Source organism: Columba livia, chromosome 17, assembly GCF_036013475.1.
Source record: "Columba livia isolate bColLiv1 breed racing homer chromosome 17, bColLiv1.pat.W.v2, whole genome shotgun sequence".
Taxonomy (NCBI): domain Eukaryota; kingdom Metazoa; phylum Chordata; class Aves; order Columbiformes; family Columbidae; genus Columba; species Columba livia.
The window spans coordinates 6,811,878-6,831,065 of record NC_088618.1 but is presented as its reverse complement, the minus strand read 5'-3'; the positions used below and the strand labels follow the sequence as shown (position 1 = coordinate 6,831,065).

At 46.7% G+C, this 19,188-nt stretch overlaps 1 protein-coding gene across 3 annotated transcripts in view; it reads left to right on the top strand.

The window, feature by feature from the left end:
• TTC28 (tetratricopeptide repeat domain 28) overlaps positions 1 to 19,188 on the top strand; it is a 99,874-nt gene that overhangs the window by 41,884 nt on the left and 38,802 nt on the right. For all 3 annotated transcript variants that reach the window (XM_065032990.1, XM_065032991.1, XM_065032992.1), the window contains 3 exons: positions 11,597 to 11,744; positions 13,519 to 13,791; positions 15,522 to 15,652. In XM_065032990.1, coding sequence (XP_064889062.1) covers positions 11,597 to 11,744; positions 13,519 to 13,791; positions 15,522 to 15,652 — 552 coding nt within the window. The remainder of the gene's footprint in view (positions 1 to 11,596; positions 11,745 to 13,518; positions 13,792 to 15,521; positions 15,653 to 19,188) is intronic.

Sequence of the window (19,188 nt, the reverse complement as noted above, 5' to 3'; positions counted from 1 at the left end):
AGCTGTGAGTGAACAGCTGCTGACCCAGTATTGACACAGGGATAAATTATTCAGTGTGTCTTATTTGGGAATTCAAAGGCTTCGTGATGAAACCTGCAGAACTATATTATGTCTCTGACATTCTGAGATTTCATTATTTTGCCATCAATTATTCACTAAGCCTTCTTGTTCAACTCCTGGCACCCTGATGGACTTGCAGGCTGGTGGCAAGCAGCAGACGATACTTTTCCGCACTTTGTTCTCGTGGCTTTTTTGTGGTACCTTGTGGAGGAAATCTTCCTCTTGCTTACTGTCTTAAACCTCTTCCCCAAAGTTATTCAAATTTTTATAGTTCACATAAAGAGGCCACAGCCATCCCTATTGTCTGGAGGTTTCCCCAGCAAACTGTAATTATTACTAACTTTCGCCTTCCTTAGAGATGCATTTTAGTTTTCACTGTGGCTGCATTTATCTTGGAAGAACGCACAGTGAAACAACAACATACCGTTTCTCCTGTGGAAATGCCAAAATAGAGGCCAGTGGAAGAGGAAGTTGCAAAAGGTGTTTAACGAAGGGTTTGTCCTCAGGAGCACTGCTGATGAGGCTAACGAAGGGTTCCAACGCCCAGCACTGGGATGGACGCTTGCCCTGTGTTGTCCCTCCCCCGAAGGCACAAGGGGATCAGTCTGTAGGTTATTCATTTCGTGGCTGTTGTGAGCAGCAGTGTGGAACCTCTGAGGATCATGGTGCACAGTAACTCTTCATGCTGGTTCTCACTGCCTCGGGTCAGTGCTGATGTGTGCCAGAAGGAATCCTTAGCCATTTGCCCTTAGCATGGCTCTGTATGATGGATTTTACAGTGCATTAGAGCACAAAAATTGCTATTTTTGGACTTATCTGTTGCAGCCCCACTGAAGAATGACACCTATTCTGGAGTCAGTCCATATACTGTTCTAAGAACAAAAGAGAGAAGTGGTAAGGCAACTAAAATGAAGCAGCTGTTTAGCAGGGAAATAATATACAATTGGCCAGTTTGATGGTACCTCTTGACCCTTTCAGGGCTACTCAATAAAGCTGGCAGTTCCCATAGCAACTACTAAATTGGTGCTTCAGGGATCTGTGATAAAGGAGGTGAGTCATTGTGAGTAAACACAGGGTTGCTGTTTCTCCCCTTTGCATTACAAGAGTAATGATCTGGCAGACTTGCTAAATGTGACACCCCTCCTGCAGAATTTTTCCCACGTTCACCTTGGCCAAAGAGATTTGTATATTTAGTACTTTTGCAAATTTGATTTTTCCCCTTTCCCCCATCATCAACTTTCTCCTTCTTGGCAGGTGGTGCTGAGTGAGCGCAGAGGGGGCCGGGCCGGGGCTGGGATCCGGGGCACCCGCCTGGGTGTGAATGCGTGACAAGTCACCGTTATCCTGCACCTGTACTACTCTGTATTTCATCTTTTGTCTTCTGCTGGCTCTTGGAGATTGTGCTGTTGTGTTTTTTCTGAGATAGGGATGTAGCTCAAGATCAGGGTGGTCTTTAGAATGGGCCCATGGAGATGTATGCTGGAAAAATGGCTTCACAGATTGTTTGCCACAACCCCAGCGTAGTTCTGGAGACTGTCAAGGCGTGTTCCAGCACACTTGCATCTCCACACATCTTTGGTTGTATGCAGAGCTGTTGTTTCAGTGGAATGCATCCTGTATGTTGGAAAAACGATCTGTGTTAAAATCCTGAAATGCTTGGTTAAGATACTGCAATGCACTAGTTCTTTTGACATTCAAATTGCTGTTTACATTTGGTGCTGATCAAAGTTTATCTGACTTTCACCAGTTATAGAGGTTTTGAGTCATTTGGATAAAATACATTGGTAGGAGACCTGATTCTCTAAACCTCCCTGTTCCCTCTTTTTGTACAAGCTTAGAACTGTGGCAGCTTTAATGAAATCTCAGAGGGTTTCTGCTGGATCTTTTCACTCTACTGTTGACTGCTACACCTAATATCCATCCACCTCTCTCTTAACAATGCTGATGAAAATGCTTCCAGGTGAAAATGAGGAGCGAACTTGCTGGATGACCCCAGAAGTCCCCCGTGCTCCTTCAGTGATTGCTTGGAGACTGTAACTTGGCAGGAGGTCAGAATGAGTCTGTGTAAGACACTTCGGGGATGTCAGTGAACGCGAACTTCATGGAAACGCTGAGCTGTCACCTCTCCTTCACATTTGATTCAGATTTCTAGATGGGATGCTTCAGGAAGATGATATTTGATTTCCCAGTGTTCATTTAAGCCACAGAGTTTTGGTGTTGAAGCCATAAGACGATTGCAGCATATGTAATTAGTAATCTTAATTGTCATATTGGCCAACTCCAAACAGATCATCTTTGTGTCTAGGTTTGTAAGATTCGACAGATAAGTGTTTGCGAGGGATGTGTTCAGACTCGGTCGTGCAGTTGGAGGAGGAAGGCTGAGCTGCTGCTGTGTTGGTTTGTGTAGGTGGTTCAGTGTCCTGAACTGATTTTGAGCCCTGTACTTTTGCCATAGACAGAGGAGAGCTACAAAGCTGTGGAGATCTGTTATACTGCTTTTCCACAGCCCATCTAGTCAGTGGTTTGTTCTGTAACACTGGTGTAGCTGTACCACACCTTTGGTGTAACCATACCAGCACAGAGGGATTTTGCAGATGGTGAAGCCAAGAGGGTCCAGTCTTCTGGGCAGGGGAGGAGCACCTGGATTTGGGGAAAACCCAAAGCGTGGAGGTGGTTTTGAGTGACCGAAGTGCTGGGACCTGCCTGCCACTCAGGAGAAGAGCTGGGGGAGAAGGACGTGTTTTGGGAGGTGGGGACGCGGCAGGACGCTGGTGGCAGCGGGTGTCAGGTTTGGGGTGAGATGGTCTGTTGATGGATTCCATCCAGGCAGCCAGAGTGCTGCCTCAGGGGTGACAGGGGTGGTAATAAATTTGTCTTTCTTGTGGTAATTTAGGTTCTGTTGCTTAAGAAACACTCACCTGCAGTCATTGCACAATGTTAGTTTAATCAGCATTCACACAGCTGGAAAAGACCCTTTGTCTGAACTGTGAATCACCTGTTGGGACTGTCCAGTCCACGAGTGCTGCTCGAGCAGACACGGATCTGTGAAATATTCCCTGCGGGATTTGTTGTGAATGCCCAGCCTCATAACTGTGGGCTCACCAGATGCTTTAATGTCTCATTTCTGGATTTTATTGTGGGTTTCCAGTGTGATCCACCTAAACTCGCACAGCCTGCCAGCGTGCAAAATGGAGAAATGCTGAAGGGGGGGCAGTCATTTGAGCTGCTACTCAGATGAGTAATTCGAAGTGAGACAATGAAACTCTGTGCTGGAACAGTCAAGCTGAATAGCAAAAAGAGTTCTTGTGGTGGATGTCTTCCAGTTTAGGACATGATTTTTATTATTCCCTCATTTCCCTTTGTACTGCTTTTTCATTTGTTTTTGCTTTTAAGAGTATAAGAACAAATAGTAGCATATGTTTGTGTTCTTAGGCTCTGCAAAGGTTCTCAACACTTTCAGCATTGTTAGAATTGGGAGAATTGTGTGCAGATGTACACTGACCATGAATTATAAAACATTAATACAATTTAAATCATAGTACAGTGCTGAAACGAAACAAAGCACTAGGTAACATGGTGTGAAAACCAGTCCTGCCACTGCCCCAAACTTCACTGAGAAGCAGCCTACAGGTGTAATCTAATCCATTTACTGTAAGTTTTGTATAATTCTGTATCTATTAAATCTCTAATAATACCTTACCAAGATTGGTGTTACATCTGAGTAGGTTGAAAGGTCTCTTATCTTTTCTTCTGCAATTTGTAAAACAAGTTGTTCAGCCAGAAATCGGACATAACCTTGTCCCTCTCGCCGGGGAATTCTAGAAGATGCTGCACTTGCATCTGTGCCTGTCAGCCTTAAATACCAGAGGCTGGTTGCACTTTCCCTGTGCTGGATTCGGGCACCAGCAGGTGCCTTGTAACTTGTCTGGAGCACTTTTCTCCACTCATGACTGGTTCTTGCTATTAAATAAGGCTTAGGAGTTGTAGCTGATAAAGATGGGAGGATTGTCTGGCACCACACTGTTAGGAGGTTGAAGGATGCTCTGAGGGGGGGTCTGGGTTGTACTTGCTACTTCTAGAGCAAGCCCAGATGGGAAGAATGGAGCAGCAGCAGCAAAGCTGTGCGAGGGGGTGGGCTGTTACCTTCTGTGCCAACCAAACCAGCTCAGCAAAGATTTGACCCTTTATTACTGATGATTACATTTAATTCAGGTGGGCAAGTGATCTGTGCACAGTCTCTCTCCCACTGCAGGTAGTGGAAGTACAATTAATAAGTAAATGCTCTTTGGATAAAGCAAGGCATGATATTTTACACCCCCATCCTGTTTTTCTGTATAGGCTCAATGTGGCTTAGAGGAAATTTCCATTTCCGAGTAGATTAGTTCCTGTAAGAGACACCTTGGCCCTGGGTAAAGGATAAATCATCTGTCTGCAGAGACAATAAACTCGTCAGGTCTCTGTTCTTTAGGGCAGGCTAAGGGTGGTGCTGCAGGTGCCAGCCGGGTGAATGGGCTGTGAAGGAAAATTGTTAATCTAGGGTGCACCCCTGGCTTTGTGACAGGGGTTCAGATCATATGGACTGCAAGCAGTATGTATGCGTGTGCTGCATGTGTTCTGAATTAAAGCGCATTCTTCCCTCTCCTCACATTCCTGAAATCCCACAGCAGAGATTTGTCCTGTATTTTTCTCCAAAATTTGGCTGTAAAGCAGTTACAAGGGAAGAGGAAAGATTCAACCTGGTGCTTGGCCCCAGGAAGCCGCAGCGGCTGTTCCCACGTTTTCCCCTGTCCCTTGGTCACACGTGTCGTGTTGGTGGGCGGCAGCGGGTCCGGCTGTGAGCATCCCGCACGGCCAGCAGCTCCGTCTGTCCCGGAGACGTTCTGCAGACTCAGGACAGGCCAATTAAATGCATCATAGATTATTCGTGCTATTTTTGGCATTGTCTCCTGATCTGGCAAACCAAGGGAGCATTGTGGAAAAAGCGTTTTCTATGTGTTTGCCTTTCCTGTCCAGATAGCTGGTTGTCCGAAGTCCGAAGCAGACATGAATATAAAGGTGTTTTGAATTTCCTCCCCTGTGTACAATGGGATTCTTTGTCTGAGGCTGAGGCTTTTTTTTCAAGTTTTCCATGTTTATTTGACAGTAATTTTCTGCTCAAAGTTCTTCTCATGCTGTTCCAGTTTTGCTCTTCTGTCTCCATTATCCACTTACAAATCAGCCGGCAATTCATTATGTAAATGAGTCTCTGAGTGTGAAGGTTGATGACAGACTGATCAGCTGAGCCCCGGCACAGCGGCTGGTGTGGGTGTGTGACAGCCGAGGGACTGGCTGGCGTGGGTGTGTGGCAGCCGAGGGACCGGCTGGCGTGGGTGTGTGGCAGCCGAGGGACTGACCGGTGCAGAGGCGACTGTTGGGGGGACGGAGAACCCGGGGCCAGGGGACTCTGTTGCTGTGACCCCAGGGCTCTGTTGCTCTGACCCCGGGGTTGGGGGCTCTGTCACTGTGACCCCGGGCAGCAGGCGCTCAGCAGGACCTGCAGGAGTGCTCGGAAGTGTCAGCCGTGCACACCTGCTCTGTTGGCACTTTACTGGTGATGGGTTTGCCCCACATCACGGCGATCGTGGGGTGGCTGTTTTTGGCCTGGCTGTCTTGCTGTGGTGGCAGAATGCTCTCACAGGGCTCCTGCATGCCAGGTAATCCCCCAGTTCCAGCTGTCTTGAAATACTTTGGCCAGTGTACCATCCTGCCCAGGAAAGAGTGTAATATGGATTACTGCTAGACAAATGCTAAATCATATTCCAGAAGCATGAGCTCATGCTTCAGACGTACAAGAGACCGTGGTAAGACAGGACTGAACTCCTGCGGCTGCCGCTTCCCTCTGACTCTTGCGAGTGCTGCGTACGGATGCATGAGGATCTGAACAATTTATTGCTGTGGATTCTACAGGGAAAAATGGTATGAGCCCAAGGAGTTGTTCCAGAGCCTGCTGTAGATGCCAGTACATCATGAGTAGTTGTGTAGATCCCTGGTCCAAAAAATTAAAGTCTATTTTGATACTTATCCAGTAAGAAAAGCACTGAGTTTTCTTGGGCTTCCTTTACTGGGCTTGTTCTTATTTAGCAAAATCCTGGAAAATGTAGAGGTCCCATTCATATTCATAAGTGCTGTTTCTTTGTACTGTATTTTTATCTTCATTGCATGTTTTGTATTAATTATAAACAAATTACTATTACAGTTCTTGCTTATTGATATTAGAAGGGTTAATAAAAATTTCAGAACCTCTTTTAATACGAGCCATTTCAATTATGGAATTTACTTTCTAATCCTGTTTCAGATTGCACATGAAAATCTAATATTCAGGGTCTAGACAGTTATCTCAATGGGATCTCAGATGATGAAGATCAAAAAACTAACAAGCATGTTTATATTTGCATTTCCTGGACGCTGTAGCAGTCAACCCGGTGGAAGCTCTAGTAGGACAGACAGAAATTCTCCTTGTGCATTAAATGGGCTGTAATAAACACAGATGAAAAATACTTGCCTGTATAGAAACTACACTGGTCAATAAATTGAGCAGAACAAATACGACTCGTGCTTAGAATTGTAGAGACAGACGGTGCCTGGCTGGGCATTGACTCTGCTGCAGCCCAACCATCGGCCACCTCCGTAAAGCTGGAGTGTCCTGCTAGGAACATGTGCCGATTTCTCTTGTTCATACAATTTTTCTAAAACTAAGGGCAAAAAGGCAAGTCTGAAATAAACAAGGTGAGGCGGGGAGAGCAAAATCTGAGTGAGATGGGAAGACCTGTTAGTTTTTGATGGGTCCTGTGGAATGTGAGCCCCCATCGCTGGCATTCTGTGCTTGGACTTGCTGTACGAGCAACCTGTTACAGGCACGATTTTCTGCATGGCTTTGAAGTCTTAAGTGCCAAATACATTTTGCAAGTTAATTAATTAGAATAACAACTATTTTTGCTTCCAGAATATTAACGGTGCTTTCAGTGGTAGTGTGGCTAAAAAGCACTAATTCCTCCCTGTCCTTCCCTGGCCATCTGCACTTGGCTGCATGGGATCTGTAAACTGGCTGAGGGGAGGCTGGTTGTCCAGTGGACTGAAGAGTGACTGGATGAGACTGCACTGTGGTCAGGTTTCCCAGGACTGAAGGTCCATAAGTGTGTGGGATTACTCGCTAACAACCTCTCGCATTTAATATCAGTGGCTTGGTAAGATTTGCTGTGTGGTAGAGTTGCCTTTTAGCAGCACCTGTGCAGCAGCGGAGCAGAACCTGCGCAGAACCCATGCAGCAGCGGAGCAGAACCTGTGCAGAACCCATGCAGCAGCGGAGCAGAACCTGTGCAGAACCCATGCAGCAGCGGAGCAGAACCTGCGCAGAAGCCATGCAGCAGCGGAGCAGAACCTGCGCAGAAGCCGTGCAGCACGGGGCTGGCTCTGGCTGCTGGTGCTGTGACCCCCGGGCATGCTGGGGTCCCCGGGAGAGGGAGCAGCAGAGCACACGCTCGGTCACACCAGCACAAGAGAGGAGAAAACAGGGAGGTGCATCTAGTGCCAAATTTCAGCTGGGAGTGAGGCTTTCTTTGTGCACAGTGCCTTGCTCCTGGGAAGTACGATGCAGAGATTTAACTGATGAAGATTATTCCAGCTCTTTGTATTACATCGAGTATGCAAAGAGCTACGGGTTAGAAAGTGCCTGCTGTTTGTTTGTCCTGTCATTCTCTTGTTGTTTTCATCTTCTTAAAAGGAATCAATATTTTTTTTCTCACCCGGGATCACTGGAAACTTAATGGAACTTTTACTGTAGAGTGAGTACTCTTCTCTCTTCACATAGTATGATTAAAAATGTAAAGTTCGCTGAAGCGTGGGAAGACTCGGTCTGTGTCGGGACTGGAAAGCTGCTCCTTGTCTCATTTCTTCAGCTGCAGTTGCTGGCTCCCTGCCTTTCCTTTTCCTCTCCTCTTCCAAAGGGTGACTCTCACCATTTCCTCTTTGCAGATTTTTTTTCCCTTGATACAGAGTCTTCCTTCCAATGCAAAACTAGCTTGTGCATGCCTCTTGAGGAGGAAATAGGTGATGTAAATGCTTTTTGTTTATTTTGTTAAAGGTCTCTGGGGAACACAATGTGTGGAGAGTGTTCTGTATATGCTGGAAACTGGAGGAGAAAGGAAGGAAGGGGTTTCTGCGGGAGAGAAGTTGGCCAAAATATTCCTTTCAGTTACAATTAATAAGTTTTTCATTTGGGCTCTGAATGCTCTGTTTGTATTCAAATTAAGTGGTTTTGGGGGGGGACTTCCAGGAATAGATGTGGGGAGAAGATAAAAGCACTTTCCAGAAAGGACGCTGGAAACACACGGTGCTGAACTGGATCCTGTTTGTGGGTCTCATCGCTGTCTTGTTCCTTCTGTCCCCTGGAGCCCATGGCATCTCCTCACTGCGCAGAGCTCAGGGCACAAGGACTCGGTTTCCTCAGCGTTCAAGATGTGCTCAGTGCCCCACAAAAGTGACAGTGTTGCATGGGCAGGTGGGAGAAACCAGTGTCCCCAGTGCGGCCGCTGGTGCATCCCTGCTGGGCAGTGAGGGTGGTGGAGTTCAGGGCAGCAATGGTGAGCAGGACAGGCCTGTCACTGAGTTCAGGGCAGCAATGGTGAGCAGGACAGGCCTGTCACTGAGTTCAGGGCAGCAATGGTGAGCAGGACAGGCCTGTCACTGAGTTCAGGGCAGCAATGGTGAGCAGGACAGGCCTGTCACTGAGTTCAGGGCAGCAATGGTGAGCAGGACAGGCCTGTCACTGAGTTCAGGGCTGGCAATGGTGAGCAGGACAGGCCTGTCACTGAGTTCAGGGTGGCCATGGTGAGCAGGACAGTCCTGTCACTGAGTTCAGGGCAGCAATGGTGAGCAGGACAGGCCTGTCACTGAGTTCAGGGCAGCAATGGTGAGCAGGACAGGCCTGTCACTGAGTTCAGGGCAGCAATGGTGAGCAGGACAGGGCTGTCACTGAGTTCAGGGCAGCAATGGTGAGCAGGACAGGCCTGTCCCTGGAGGACGCTCTGAGGCCATGGCCAGGTTTCCCCCCTTTTCTGATGCTGCAGCTCTGGGGTCGTTTCTCCTGTTGGAAACTGATGTTCACTTGGATTTCTGTAGGAAAACTAAGTAGCGCAGAGGCTTGACCTGTGTTTTATTTAGCTTGCTTTTTCTCTATTTCTCTTCATGCGAAACATGAAAGCCAGGTGTTACCATATCTGTATGTTCCTTCCTGGCCTCTGCAGCCTTAGTGTGCAGGATGGGGGTGAGGGAGGATTGCACTGTGCGTGGTCCCTTCTCAGCCCTGGGAACAGAAGCCGCAGCATTCCCGTTCTCTGTAGGCTGGGGAAGGCTTGTCTGCGTTGCCTGTAGCATCCTCTCCCTCCTGCCTTTTCCCTGAAACCCTGTGTATGAGTGAATTTGGGGTTTCTGGGCTGGGCTGCCTGTGTGCAGTGGCGAGGAAGCTGTGTGTCCTGGCAGCCTGTGTTCTGAAGGGGCCATGGCAGGTCCCACCGCCCGAGAAGGCCGAGGTGCTGGAGACACCGACATAGTGTCAGGTCCCGTGCCGGCTGATGCGTTCGTGCCCTTGTCCTCGATAACTGGTTGAGGCAGGGACGCTGCTCCTGGACCAGCCTTGGTGGCTGGAAAGGTCCCTGTGAGAGACACGCTGCGTCAAACCGCCTCTGTCACCCGGTGGTAAAGAAAGTAATTAAATGATAATTCTGGGGAAAAAAGGACTTAAAAGTGTATGCCTTGATTTATGTGACAGCTCGGTCACTGCTGGGAGGGCTCGCGCTTGATGGCTGCTGAGCATTGTTAGTACTTTGTATTTTCTTTGATTTAAAGCTTCATGCTAGTAATCTAATTAACATTGAATTGGGTTTCCAGTACAGTAGCTTGTTTGGTTCAATAAGAACACATTTATACTAAAGGTTAATGAAAAGAATTTTACTTTCATTGATTTCTTTAAAAGTGGTTCTACAATCAAGGCTTACTAATGGAAAAGAGATTAAATATTCATGTCTATAAATTTCTCATGTCATTTCTGATTTTCCTTAATCTCTGCCTCCCTGGATTGGATTCCAAAGTGTCTGAAAGCCCTAATGAAATACCAGTTTGGATATTAATTGGAGATTTATGCTGTTTATATAAAAATACTTCCACAGATGTATACCTATTGTATCTTGAGCACAGGTTTCCGTTACAGATGGAGAGAAATAGTGATGAGGCCTTATCCATGAAAGCAATACTAGAAGCCTGTCTCAAGGAGCTATATTATGCTCTGAAAGAACTTGTAAAGAAATGCAAATAATGTTATATCTTCTGTTCTGGCAGTGTCATTGGTGCTATTGAAATAGCTTTGAATGAACCAGAAGTGCAGCAAAGTTTGCATCAGAAAGGTATTAGTTGGGCATGAAGATAAATCCTAAATCATGGGCATCAAAGGTGCTTGAGGATTCAAGACCTTTTTATAATACAGAGTCCAGATGTATGTGCTACAAACATACTGAGTACTTTGAGTAAATCCTGGGTTGTGGTTTCTGTGATCTCTTACCCCGCAGCTCTCAGGACAGCCTTTGAGCCGGGGTTTTGCCATCGCTTTGTCTGTGAGGAGAACGCGTTTCTGCAGTTCTTGCTTTGTGTGTAGGTTCCTGGTTTCCCAATTTAGGGAGACGTGGGAGCTCTGGGAATGCTTTGCAGCTGCGTACTGGTGTTGTTGCTGATGTAGAAATGGAAATACATGGTGAAGAGATTTAAGTTACTTTGTAGGTATTGTGTGAATTGTTTCCTTGGAAAGGAAGAAGAAAACCAAAAAATGCTCTTGTAAACATGTTTAATATTATGAATGTCTTGTGTCAATCCAAGTAGTGCATATATATATATATATATACACACGTGTGTATATATATATATGTGTATTTTATGTATGTGTCTGTATACACTCAACAAGTGGCACAGTGCTGAGCACAGCATTGGGGAACGCGATTTCGGTTTCTGTCTGGATCTTTGCATCGTGTTTCATTGCAACTCAAACTTTCAGCACGCTTGGGTCTCTACTAGTATTAGATGTTTAAATTGTGCTCGTTGGCAAGAACTGATGAGAAAGGAACCAAGTTATTTGTGTGCTGCATGAGTCAAACAAACTGAAATGGAGGTCCTGGGAGTGAACATTTGGTTATAAGTAGATAAGAATAAGCGATAAGTGATAGGCCAAGTTCAAGGGGAAAACTTTGCCTTGATAGTAGTTACTGCTGCTGGTCTCCAGAACAGTTTGGAGGCCTTGCAAAGGTTGAGAAAATCTTCACACCAAGGGGGGAGTGACATTGGCAGTCACAAGCCAGACTGCAGTGGTAGATTTTTCTGATGGAGCCAGCATGACCAAATAATCCAGAATGTGGTCATGTAGCCCAGCGTCCACCAGCACAAGGTGCTGGGCAGGTTTGTTATTTGTGACTTCTACCAATGAAGTAATGGTCGTTTCTTCCCCTTGATTTTTCAGGCATACTTCCGACAGGGTGTGGCCCTGCAGTACCTGGGACGTCATGCAGATGCACTGGCAGCGTTTGCGTCAGGACTGGCTCAAGATCCCAAGAGTCTTCAGCTTTTGGTTGGCATGGTCGAAGCCGCCATGAAGTCTCCCATGCGAGGTAAGCGCCAGGAGGTTGCTCAGGGCTGGATCTGCTGCTGAGGTACTGGCACATGGTAGGTTCAGTCCAGGGGTGACTCTGCCAGCATCTGAGGATGGGAGAACCTGGAGGCCTGAAGGGCAAGATTTCAGGATTTGACTTCTCTGTTGAGTCAGCAGGTGCTGAGAAAGGAGCCTGAAGTAGGAGGAGGAACACACAAATATTCTGCTGAGTCAATGGGACAGCGAGATGGTGGTGCCCAGCTCGAGGGGCACTGGAGATGAATCAGCCTGGTGTTGTGCAGCAGTTCCAGTGAAGTCCTTGCTGGTTTGTCTGTTGTCCGGTCCCGGTGCAGAGAGAGGTGTGGGCTGCTGCGGCCACAGCTTCGTTGTTACCTGGGACAGCTTCCCACAGCACTCTGGTGCTTGCCCATGGGGAGCAGGGACTCTTAAATGCTGCAGCAGTGTTTGCCCAGAAAGTACGTCAGCAGCTTCTGCATGGTACTAATGTGTCTCAAAACACAGTGTTCCGCAAGGCAAAAGGCTGCTCTGCTAATTCACTTATGTTCAGGAAGAGCATTGAAACCGCATGGACCTTGAAGCCATATTAGCTGCACAGTGTTTTGCCTCTCTCTCATAATGTCCCTGTTTCCAGGGTTTTCCTCTCCAGAGGAAGGAGGCAGTCTCCTCGTTGCTCTGTTTCTCGTGCAAGCTTTATGTTGCAGTGTCCTAATGGTGTTTCCCGGGAAGGAACATGGCAATTCTCATGCACAGCAAATGCTGCTGGGGGCCAAGAAGCACTGAAATGAAAAAATATCCCTGTTGGTGTTTCCTTTTTTAGAGTGATGGAGTTTTTTGCTGTCCTTTGAAATGAATTCATCTGGAAGTTTCTGTCCTATATAGCAATTACCTTTTGAAGCTAATTCCATTTGGTACCCGGAGGTACTGTGGCTGCTGCTTAGAATGCAGGCGATGTGGTGTTTCTCTGAGCATCGCGTTGCTCTGTTTCTTCCCTTACTGTTTGCTGTTGCACAAGAGCAGTGCTGAACTCTGGGTCTGCCCTTCTGTTACCGTGCTGGTTCTCTCTTTCATGCCGGACTTCAGGGTTACCAGGAGCACCACCCTTGTGTTTTCCTTTTTTCCCTTTCTCCTTGTCTGTGCCTCTCTCTCTCACTATGTTTGCCTGGATTATCTGGCTAGGATCATAATTAAGCTCCTTAAGACAGGAACTGAGTTTGTCCCTGCGTTTGCAGTGCTAAGCATGATACGTGGTGGCATGCTACAGCAACTATTTCTGCCCTCTTTACATCTGCATTTAATCCCAGGATTCAATTTGGTGTTGGTAACTGGCATTGCATTCACACTGTTTGCATCTTCGGGGAAGTGTTTAAATCCTCTTTTGTCATTGTTTATACACTTAGTGTATAAACACTTAGTACACTTAGTGTATAAACACTACCTACAAAACTCCGCAGGTGTTTTCTGCGTTCCCTCTGCCATGAGGCCAGTCTGCAGAGCTCACTGTGAGGCTGCTCTGCACACTGGTGCTCTCCTCCTGAGTGCTTTCTGCAGGGAAAGCGTGAGCTTGCCCCTTCATCTCTCTTGGTGTACTAGATATTAGATGACGCATTTCAGCTCTGCGTTCCTGTAGTAAATCTTGGTTTGATTTGGGCTGTCTGGCCCTTAGCTCACATGTATTTTTGTTGCCAGAAATGAAGATGAGTTGTGAAGGTGATTTCTAGATGCAAATAACTTGGTTTGTTGGGGGTAACTCTGCCTTTGTGTTTGTATTTCAGAGTCCCTGGAGCCCACCTACCAACAACTGCAGAAGATGAAGCTGGACAAGAGCCCTTTTGTGGTGGTGTCTGTGATCGGGCAGGAGCTTCTGACCGCGGGACACCATGGAGCCTCTGTGGTGGTGCTGGAGGCCGCCTTGAAGATCGGCACTTGCAGCCTGAAGCTGCGGGGATCAGTGTTCTCTGCGCTGAGCAGCGCGTACTGGTCCCTTGGGAACACGGAGAAAAGCACTGGATACATGCAGCAGGACTTGGATGTAGCCAAGACTTTAGGTAAGAGTTCTCTGTTTGCTTGCTTGACTGCGGGCTTGATCCAGATGGAACAAATTGATAGTTGTGTTGACGGTCAGCATCCCTCTGTAATGCTCAGGTTTCTGTGGGATTTCACAAGCTGCTCAATCAAATCTGAAATTTCCAAAATGTGCAAACTACAGGCTTGTGCAGCCCTTTTACCTCTGTGTGTGAGGGGGCAGATGATGAGTGAATGTGCTATGGCTTTACAGGGTTGTGCTGGTTTGACTGAAAATGAGTTAATTTTCTTCCTGCAGTTAGAAACCTTTCTTTTTCATAGTTAGCACAGCCATTATTTGCACTTAGTTTGAGAACAAGAAGATAAGGCCCCTGGACAGAGTTAATGTTTTTAATTTCTCTGGTCTGAGAGCCAAGGATGTTCTGAGTGCTCTGCCCACAGGTGTGAGGCATCGAGGAAGAGGGGCAGTGATGGGGCAGAGATTGACTGACATCCAGACTGATCAATAATCCCATCCCATTAGCATCACGCTTCAGATTTAAGGACAGTCAGGACCTTCTGCTCTCTCGCGCGCGTTCTCTTTGCCTTCTTTGCTCTTTTGTCAGAGCCAGGGGAGTTCTGCTCGGGATGTTTAGTTCAGCCGTTTGCCATCCTGCTGTTTGCAGAGGCCTCAGGGCCTTTCTGCCTTTTTCCTTTTTTCTCTCTCTCTGGGATCGGCTGTTGGGACCAGGTGCTGTTTCCTGGGACTGGCTGCTCGATGTGGGTGGAATTGCATTGACTATCTTTTATTTTTTATTCTATTTCTATTTTATGTATATATTTAGTAGTAGTATATGAGTATTTTGTTATTTTATTAAACTGTGTTTATTTTAATCCAAGTTTCTCCATTCCCTTTTGATTCTCTCCCCTATTTGGGGGGTGGGCACAAGCAGCTGTCATGGTTGTATTGCTAGCTCAGATTAAACCACAACAAGGGTCCTCTAATTTACCGATGTCATGTATATGGGTAATGATCTTACCCCTGTGTAGTCTTGTGCTCAGAACCTTAAATGAGTCTTAAATGAAGTAATCTGTTTCTTTTAAGAATTAGATGGAAAAAGGTAGTCAGCTTGAGCTTCTGAAGCAGTTACCAGGGAAGAGGCAAATCAGAAGTGAGACAATGGGTGAACAAGGGGGCCTAAAAGATAAAAAAATTGGAAAATCCCTCTTGTGTATGGTATATCCTGCACAACACTGAGGTTTCAGACTTTCAGGGTGCTGTAGGAGGGGAAACTGTGTGTGAGACAGAAAAGTGTAACCTTGCAGAGGTGGAGGAGACAGGGACTGAGGGCTCTAGCTGGGAGAACCCACTGAACATGGAGGGACTGCTGTCTTGAAGACAGCAGTGGATGTGCTTTGTGTGTGAGCTGAGCTTTGGACAAAGCTGGCATCCTCTTTGCTTGGGCCATTGACTGACTTCCATAAACAAACTGCTGATGTTAAGCAAGGAATAAACATGGAAGAATGGGAGATTGCCAAGTGTTAGGCCAAAGAAGAAATTAAAACAATTCTAAAAATAAGATGGATGACTATTGTAGAAGTTTCTGAAGGCCAGCAGAGAGTTTTAGCTGGGTATTAAACATCAGGATGAGTCTATTCTGATGCTGGTTCTCACACTGGAGCATCACTTGCACACTGTGTTCCAGTCTTTCCACCAGCCGGTTCCAGCGATGCGTGTGTTGACCAACCTTTCTTTTGTTTGCATGTGACCCAGGTGACCAGACGGGAGAATGCCGAGCTCATGGGAATCTGGGCTCCGCATTCTTCTCCAAAGGAAATTACCGGGAGGCCCTTACTAACCACAGACATCAGCTGGTGCTCGCCATGAAACTCAAGGACAGAGAGGTAAGAAGCTTATTAAACAGACCTAATTGGGAGTCAGCACTGCGTGGTGTTCTGGAGAGATGGAAATGTGCCAAGAAGCCTTGTCTGCCTGGCCTGTTATTCTGAGAATTTGGAATCTATGTGATTTCTCCTCCCAGACGTTCACTTGCTTTTTGTTAAAGAAATTGTTTGTACCAGTAGATAATGTGTGAGTGAAAGTGGTGGGATGCTTGGTTTGTCCTTTTGCCTCCCCTGCCTCTGGTCTTCATGAGCTCTGAGCAAGTTGTTCTGCCTCCTCTCCCTTCCTCTCCGTTTTGCCCACAGCGTGTTGGCTCTGGGTCTGAGGGCAGGAGCTGGTGCTGAGCAGGTGTCAATGCACCGTCTCTGCAGCTGAGCCCCGGCTGTCCCTGCTCCTGTGTTCCCTGTGTCCCAGGTGCTACCGGTCTGAAGGCTGTTAGGGTGCATCCTGTGTTGTGTGCGCTCCAGACAAGTGGTGAGCTAGCTCCCTGCCCCGAACGTTCACATAAAATATGCTTTGTTTAAAAAACCACGAAAAGAAAAAGAATCTGTGCAAACTTGAAAATACAATGTTGTGTGAAGTGTAGGGGTTGCTTGGGCTGGATCTGATTTGGCTTGACCATTTACCATCCAGCTCTCAAGGTGCTGTGCTGGGCTCCCTGCCAGGCCAGGGAAGCGTGCTGCATGGGCTGGAGAGTCTGTCCCAGGAGATCTCTCCTCAAAGTTCACTGTAAGGACAGAGTCATAATTCTAGTGCAAGTTACAGATACAAAAGCTGTTCCTGTCCCCTCTGATGGATTCCCCTCTCCTGTGAATGGGAGAGCAGGGGGGTTTTGGGGCAGGTGGAGGGGTGTTCAGAGGCAGCGGGGCAGGTGTGAGTTCATGTAAGCGCGGGTGGGTTTGGGCTGGTCTGAAAACTGGGGGAGATCAGTTTGCCACTGTTAAGTCATTGAAAAGCTCCGTTGGAATTAGCTAAGTGCTTTACTGAAGTGTTATTTTATAATTTAAATATCAAGTAAGCCTTGGAGAGGTGTGTCTTTCAGTAGGTTATGGAAGCACTGTGACTGGGGAAGGGACCTACTAGATATTTCCATGATTATTTTACCATCTGGAAAACCTCCTGAATCACTCCTGATTTCCTTGTTTCTGTTCATGCAGAACAGAAAAGCTGTTACTCATGGTTTTTATAGTTTTCTTGATGAGGGGTCCCTGTTCCTGCTAATAGTCTAATCTGCATAGCTGCTCCTCCTCCGTGGTGTTTCTCCGAGTGACCGTGTCGGGGAGGGGTGAGGGACACATGGGGACCCCCGCAGCCTGTACTGGCCTGGGGACACGAGCACTGGGGCATTTCACTGACTTCAGATCCCAACGGTCGATCTGGGAGGAATCCAGGGAATGAAGGTTAGTCGTGATAGTTCTTAGTGTATGACACATCTGGGCACATAATTAACAGTTATTGACAACAAATGACTACTTGGTTTAGCAAGAAAGCTGAGCTTCTTGGATTTCCTGTAAGATGTAACCGCAGGAAATTAATTTGGCGCTTTCTGATGACATCATCTTGACCACAGAACTTCCTCTGAACAAAAAACTGTTTTTCTTGGCCTGCTTCGCAGACATTTTTATAATGCAAATGTTATAAAGTTGCAGTAGTGCTGATGTGAATTCCACCAGAAGGGAATTTGGTGTAATGAGGTAGTTGTTTTACCTCCAACTGCACAAAGGATTGGCTGAGAAGGTGAAAAGTGCTCCTTTGTAGGGGATGCTGCTGCCCTCGGGGGGAGCGTTGGGTCCCGGGGCTGCTGGGGCAAATGTTTGTACCAGGGGCTGCTGCCGGGTTGTGTTGCCCATGAACCCAGGAGGGAGCCGCAGAGGGTCTGCCTGTACATTCGCATCTGTCCTCCCACGCAGACCTTGGGAAGGGAAACTGGCCGGGGCTCGGTGCCCGTTACGGTTACCGACCGTGCGTTTCTGTGGCCGCTGCGCCCGCGTGTCTCCACGAGCGTGTGTGAGAATCCTCAGGAGGGTGTGCTCAGTAACCAGACTGGTGAACTGGATACTACTACTATCTCAAGATTTTTTTTTGGAAAAAATTGCAAATAGAAGGCAGAGTTCATGTTTGGTGCAGCTTCAGCAGATTTTTTTTCTTTTTCAGAAAGGGTGGTGATGAAGATGGTGATTAGACCTGGGTAGTTAAGTGGCATGGAATAAAGGTGTTTATTAAGCGGGCTTTCTGTGGGTTTTCTGTGTCACCTGGATCTTGCATATCTATGAAATTTCCTGTGTGGTATGGGAGGCATCAGAATGCAGAAATTCCCATTATAAAGACCATGTTATCGAAGCCTACAAGAGTCAAGAAGAGGTGCCACACTTTGTGCTGCAGAGGAGGCATTGCCGTGGAGCTGACTGCGACAAGGCTTTGGCGTCAGGGGACTGTCACGGTGGAAGGTTGTCAAGAATAACTGGCTGCTGTGCATCTCTGGACGAGGAGCATTAGTGACACATATGGTTGCTGTGACAGACACACTCAGTGTCTGGATTCAGTTGGGAATTTGCAGATGCTGCAACTGTCTGAAGTGACTTTGTGTGCAGCTCAGCCATGGGTGGTTATTCAGGTTTGCAATTCTGGTAGTTTTTCCCGGTTCCCTTTAAAGCATGCCCGAGCCAGCAATGAAATGCAGCATAAAGCTCCTACACTTTGTGAACTACAGCTACTTACTGTCAGGCTGTGCAAGTCAAAGATCAAATTTCACTTTCTTATTTCCAGAAGGAGATGCAGAAGGATAGATCATTCCTTTCTACTGAAATCTGTAAATTCTGTAAAGCCAAGGTTTTCTGCCCCTTCCTGAAGGGAAAGGGAAATGCTTTCCAGGTGTCCTTCCTGCCGTGCTTTGTCTGTACAAGCCACATCTTCCACTGAATAGCAAAGCTGTAAGTATTTAGCCTTTTGCTTGAACTCCTTGTGTGCATTATGGTACAGGGCAAAATAATTATTTTCCATGTTCCCTACCAGTCATTTTAGAAATATCTTGACTTCTAGTTAGATAAGGAAAAAGCCTGAGATGCAGTCTGAGTTAGAAGTGGCAGAACTGTCCATATGGAGAGGTGGTCTGTCCCTGGGGCTGCCGATTTTTCAGAAAGGAAAAGTCTGAAAATCTTATGATTACAGTTCTCTTGTTATGTTTGCAAACAGTCTGGAAAACGAGGACAGGATATAAATACCTCACAAATGAGAACTGGAAAGAGTCTTCAGGCTAAAGCAATTTGTCATGCATGAAAACGTTGACTAGGATGTCAGAAACAGGCTGTGGAGGCACAAGTAGTACTGGCTGCATTAAGTGACAGAGCTTTGTAGAAAATGAGCAGAGAAGGTGTTTCTTTCTCTGCTTTTCTATTTTCTGTCCCTTTTCTTCTTCTGTGGTGAAGCTATTGCTTGAAAATAATTTATTACATAGTTGTCTTCCAGAAGTGGATTGTCTGCTGCCCATAGCAACATGAACAGGAAAGTCTAAGAGGAGAATATACCTCATTTCTTAAAG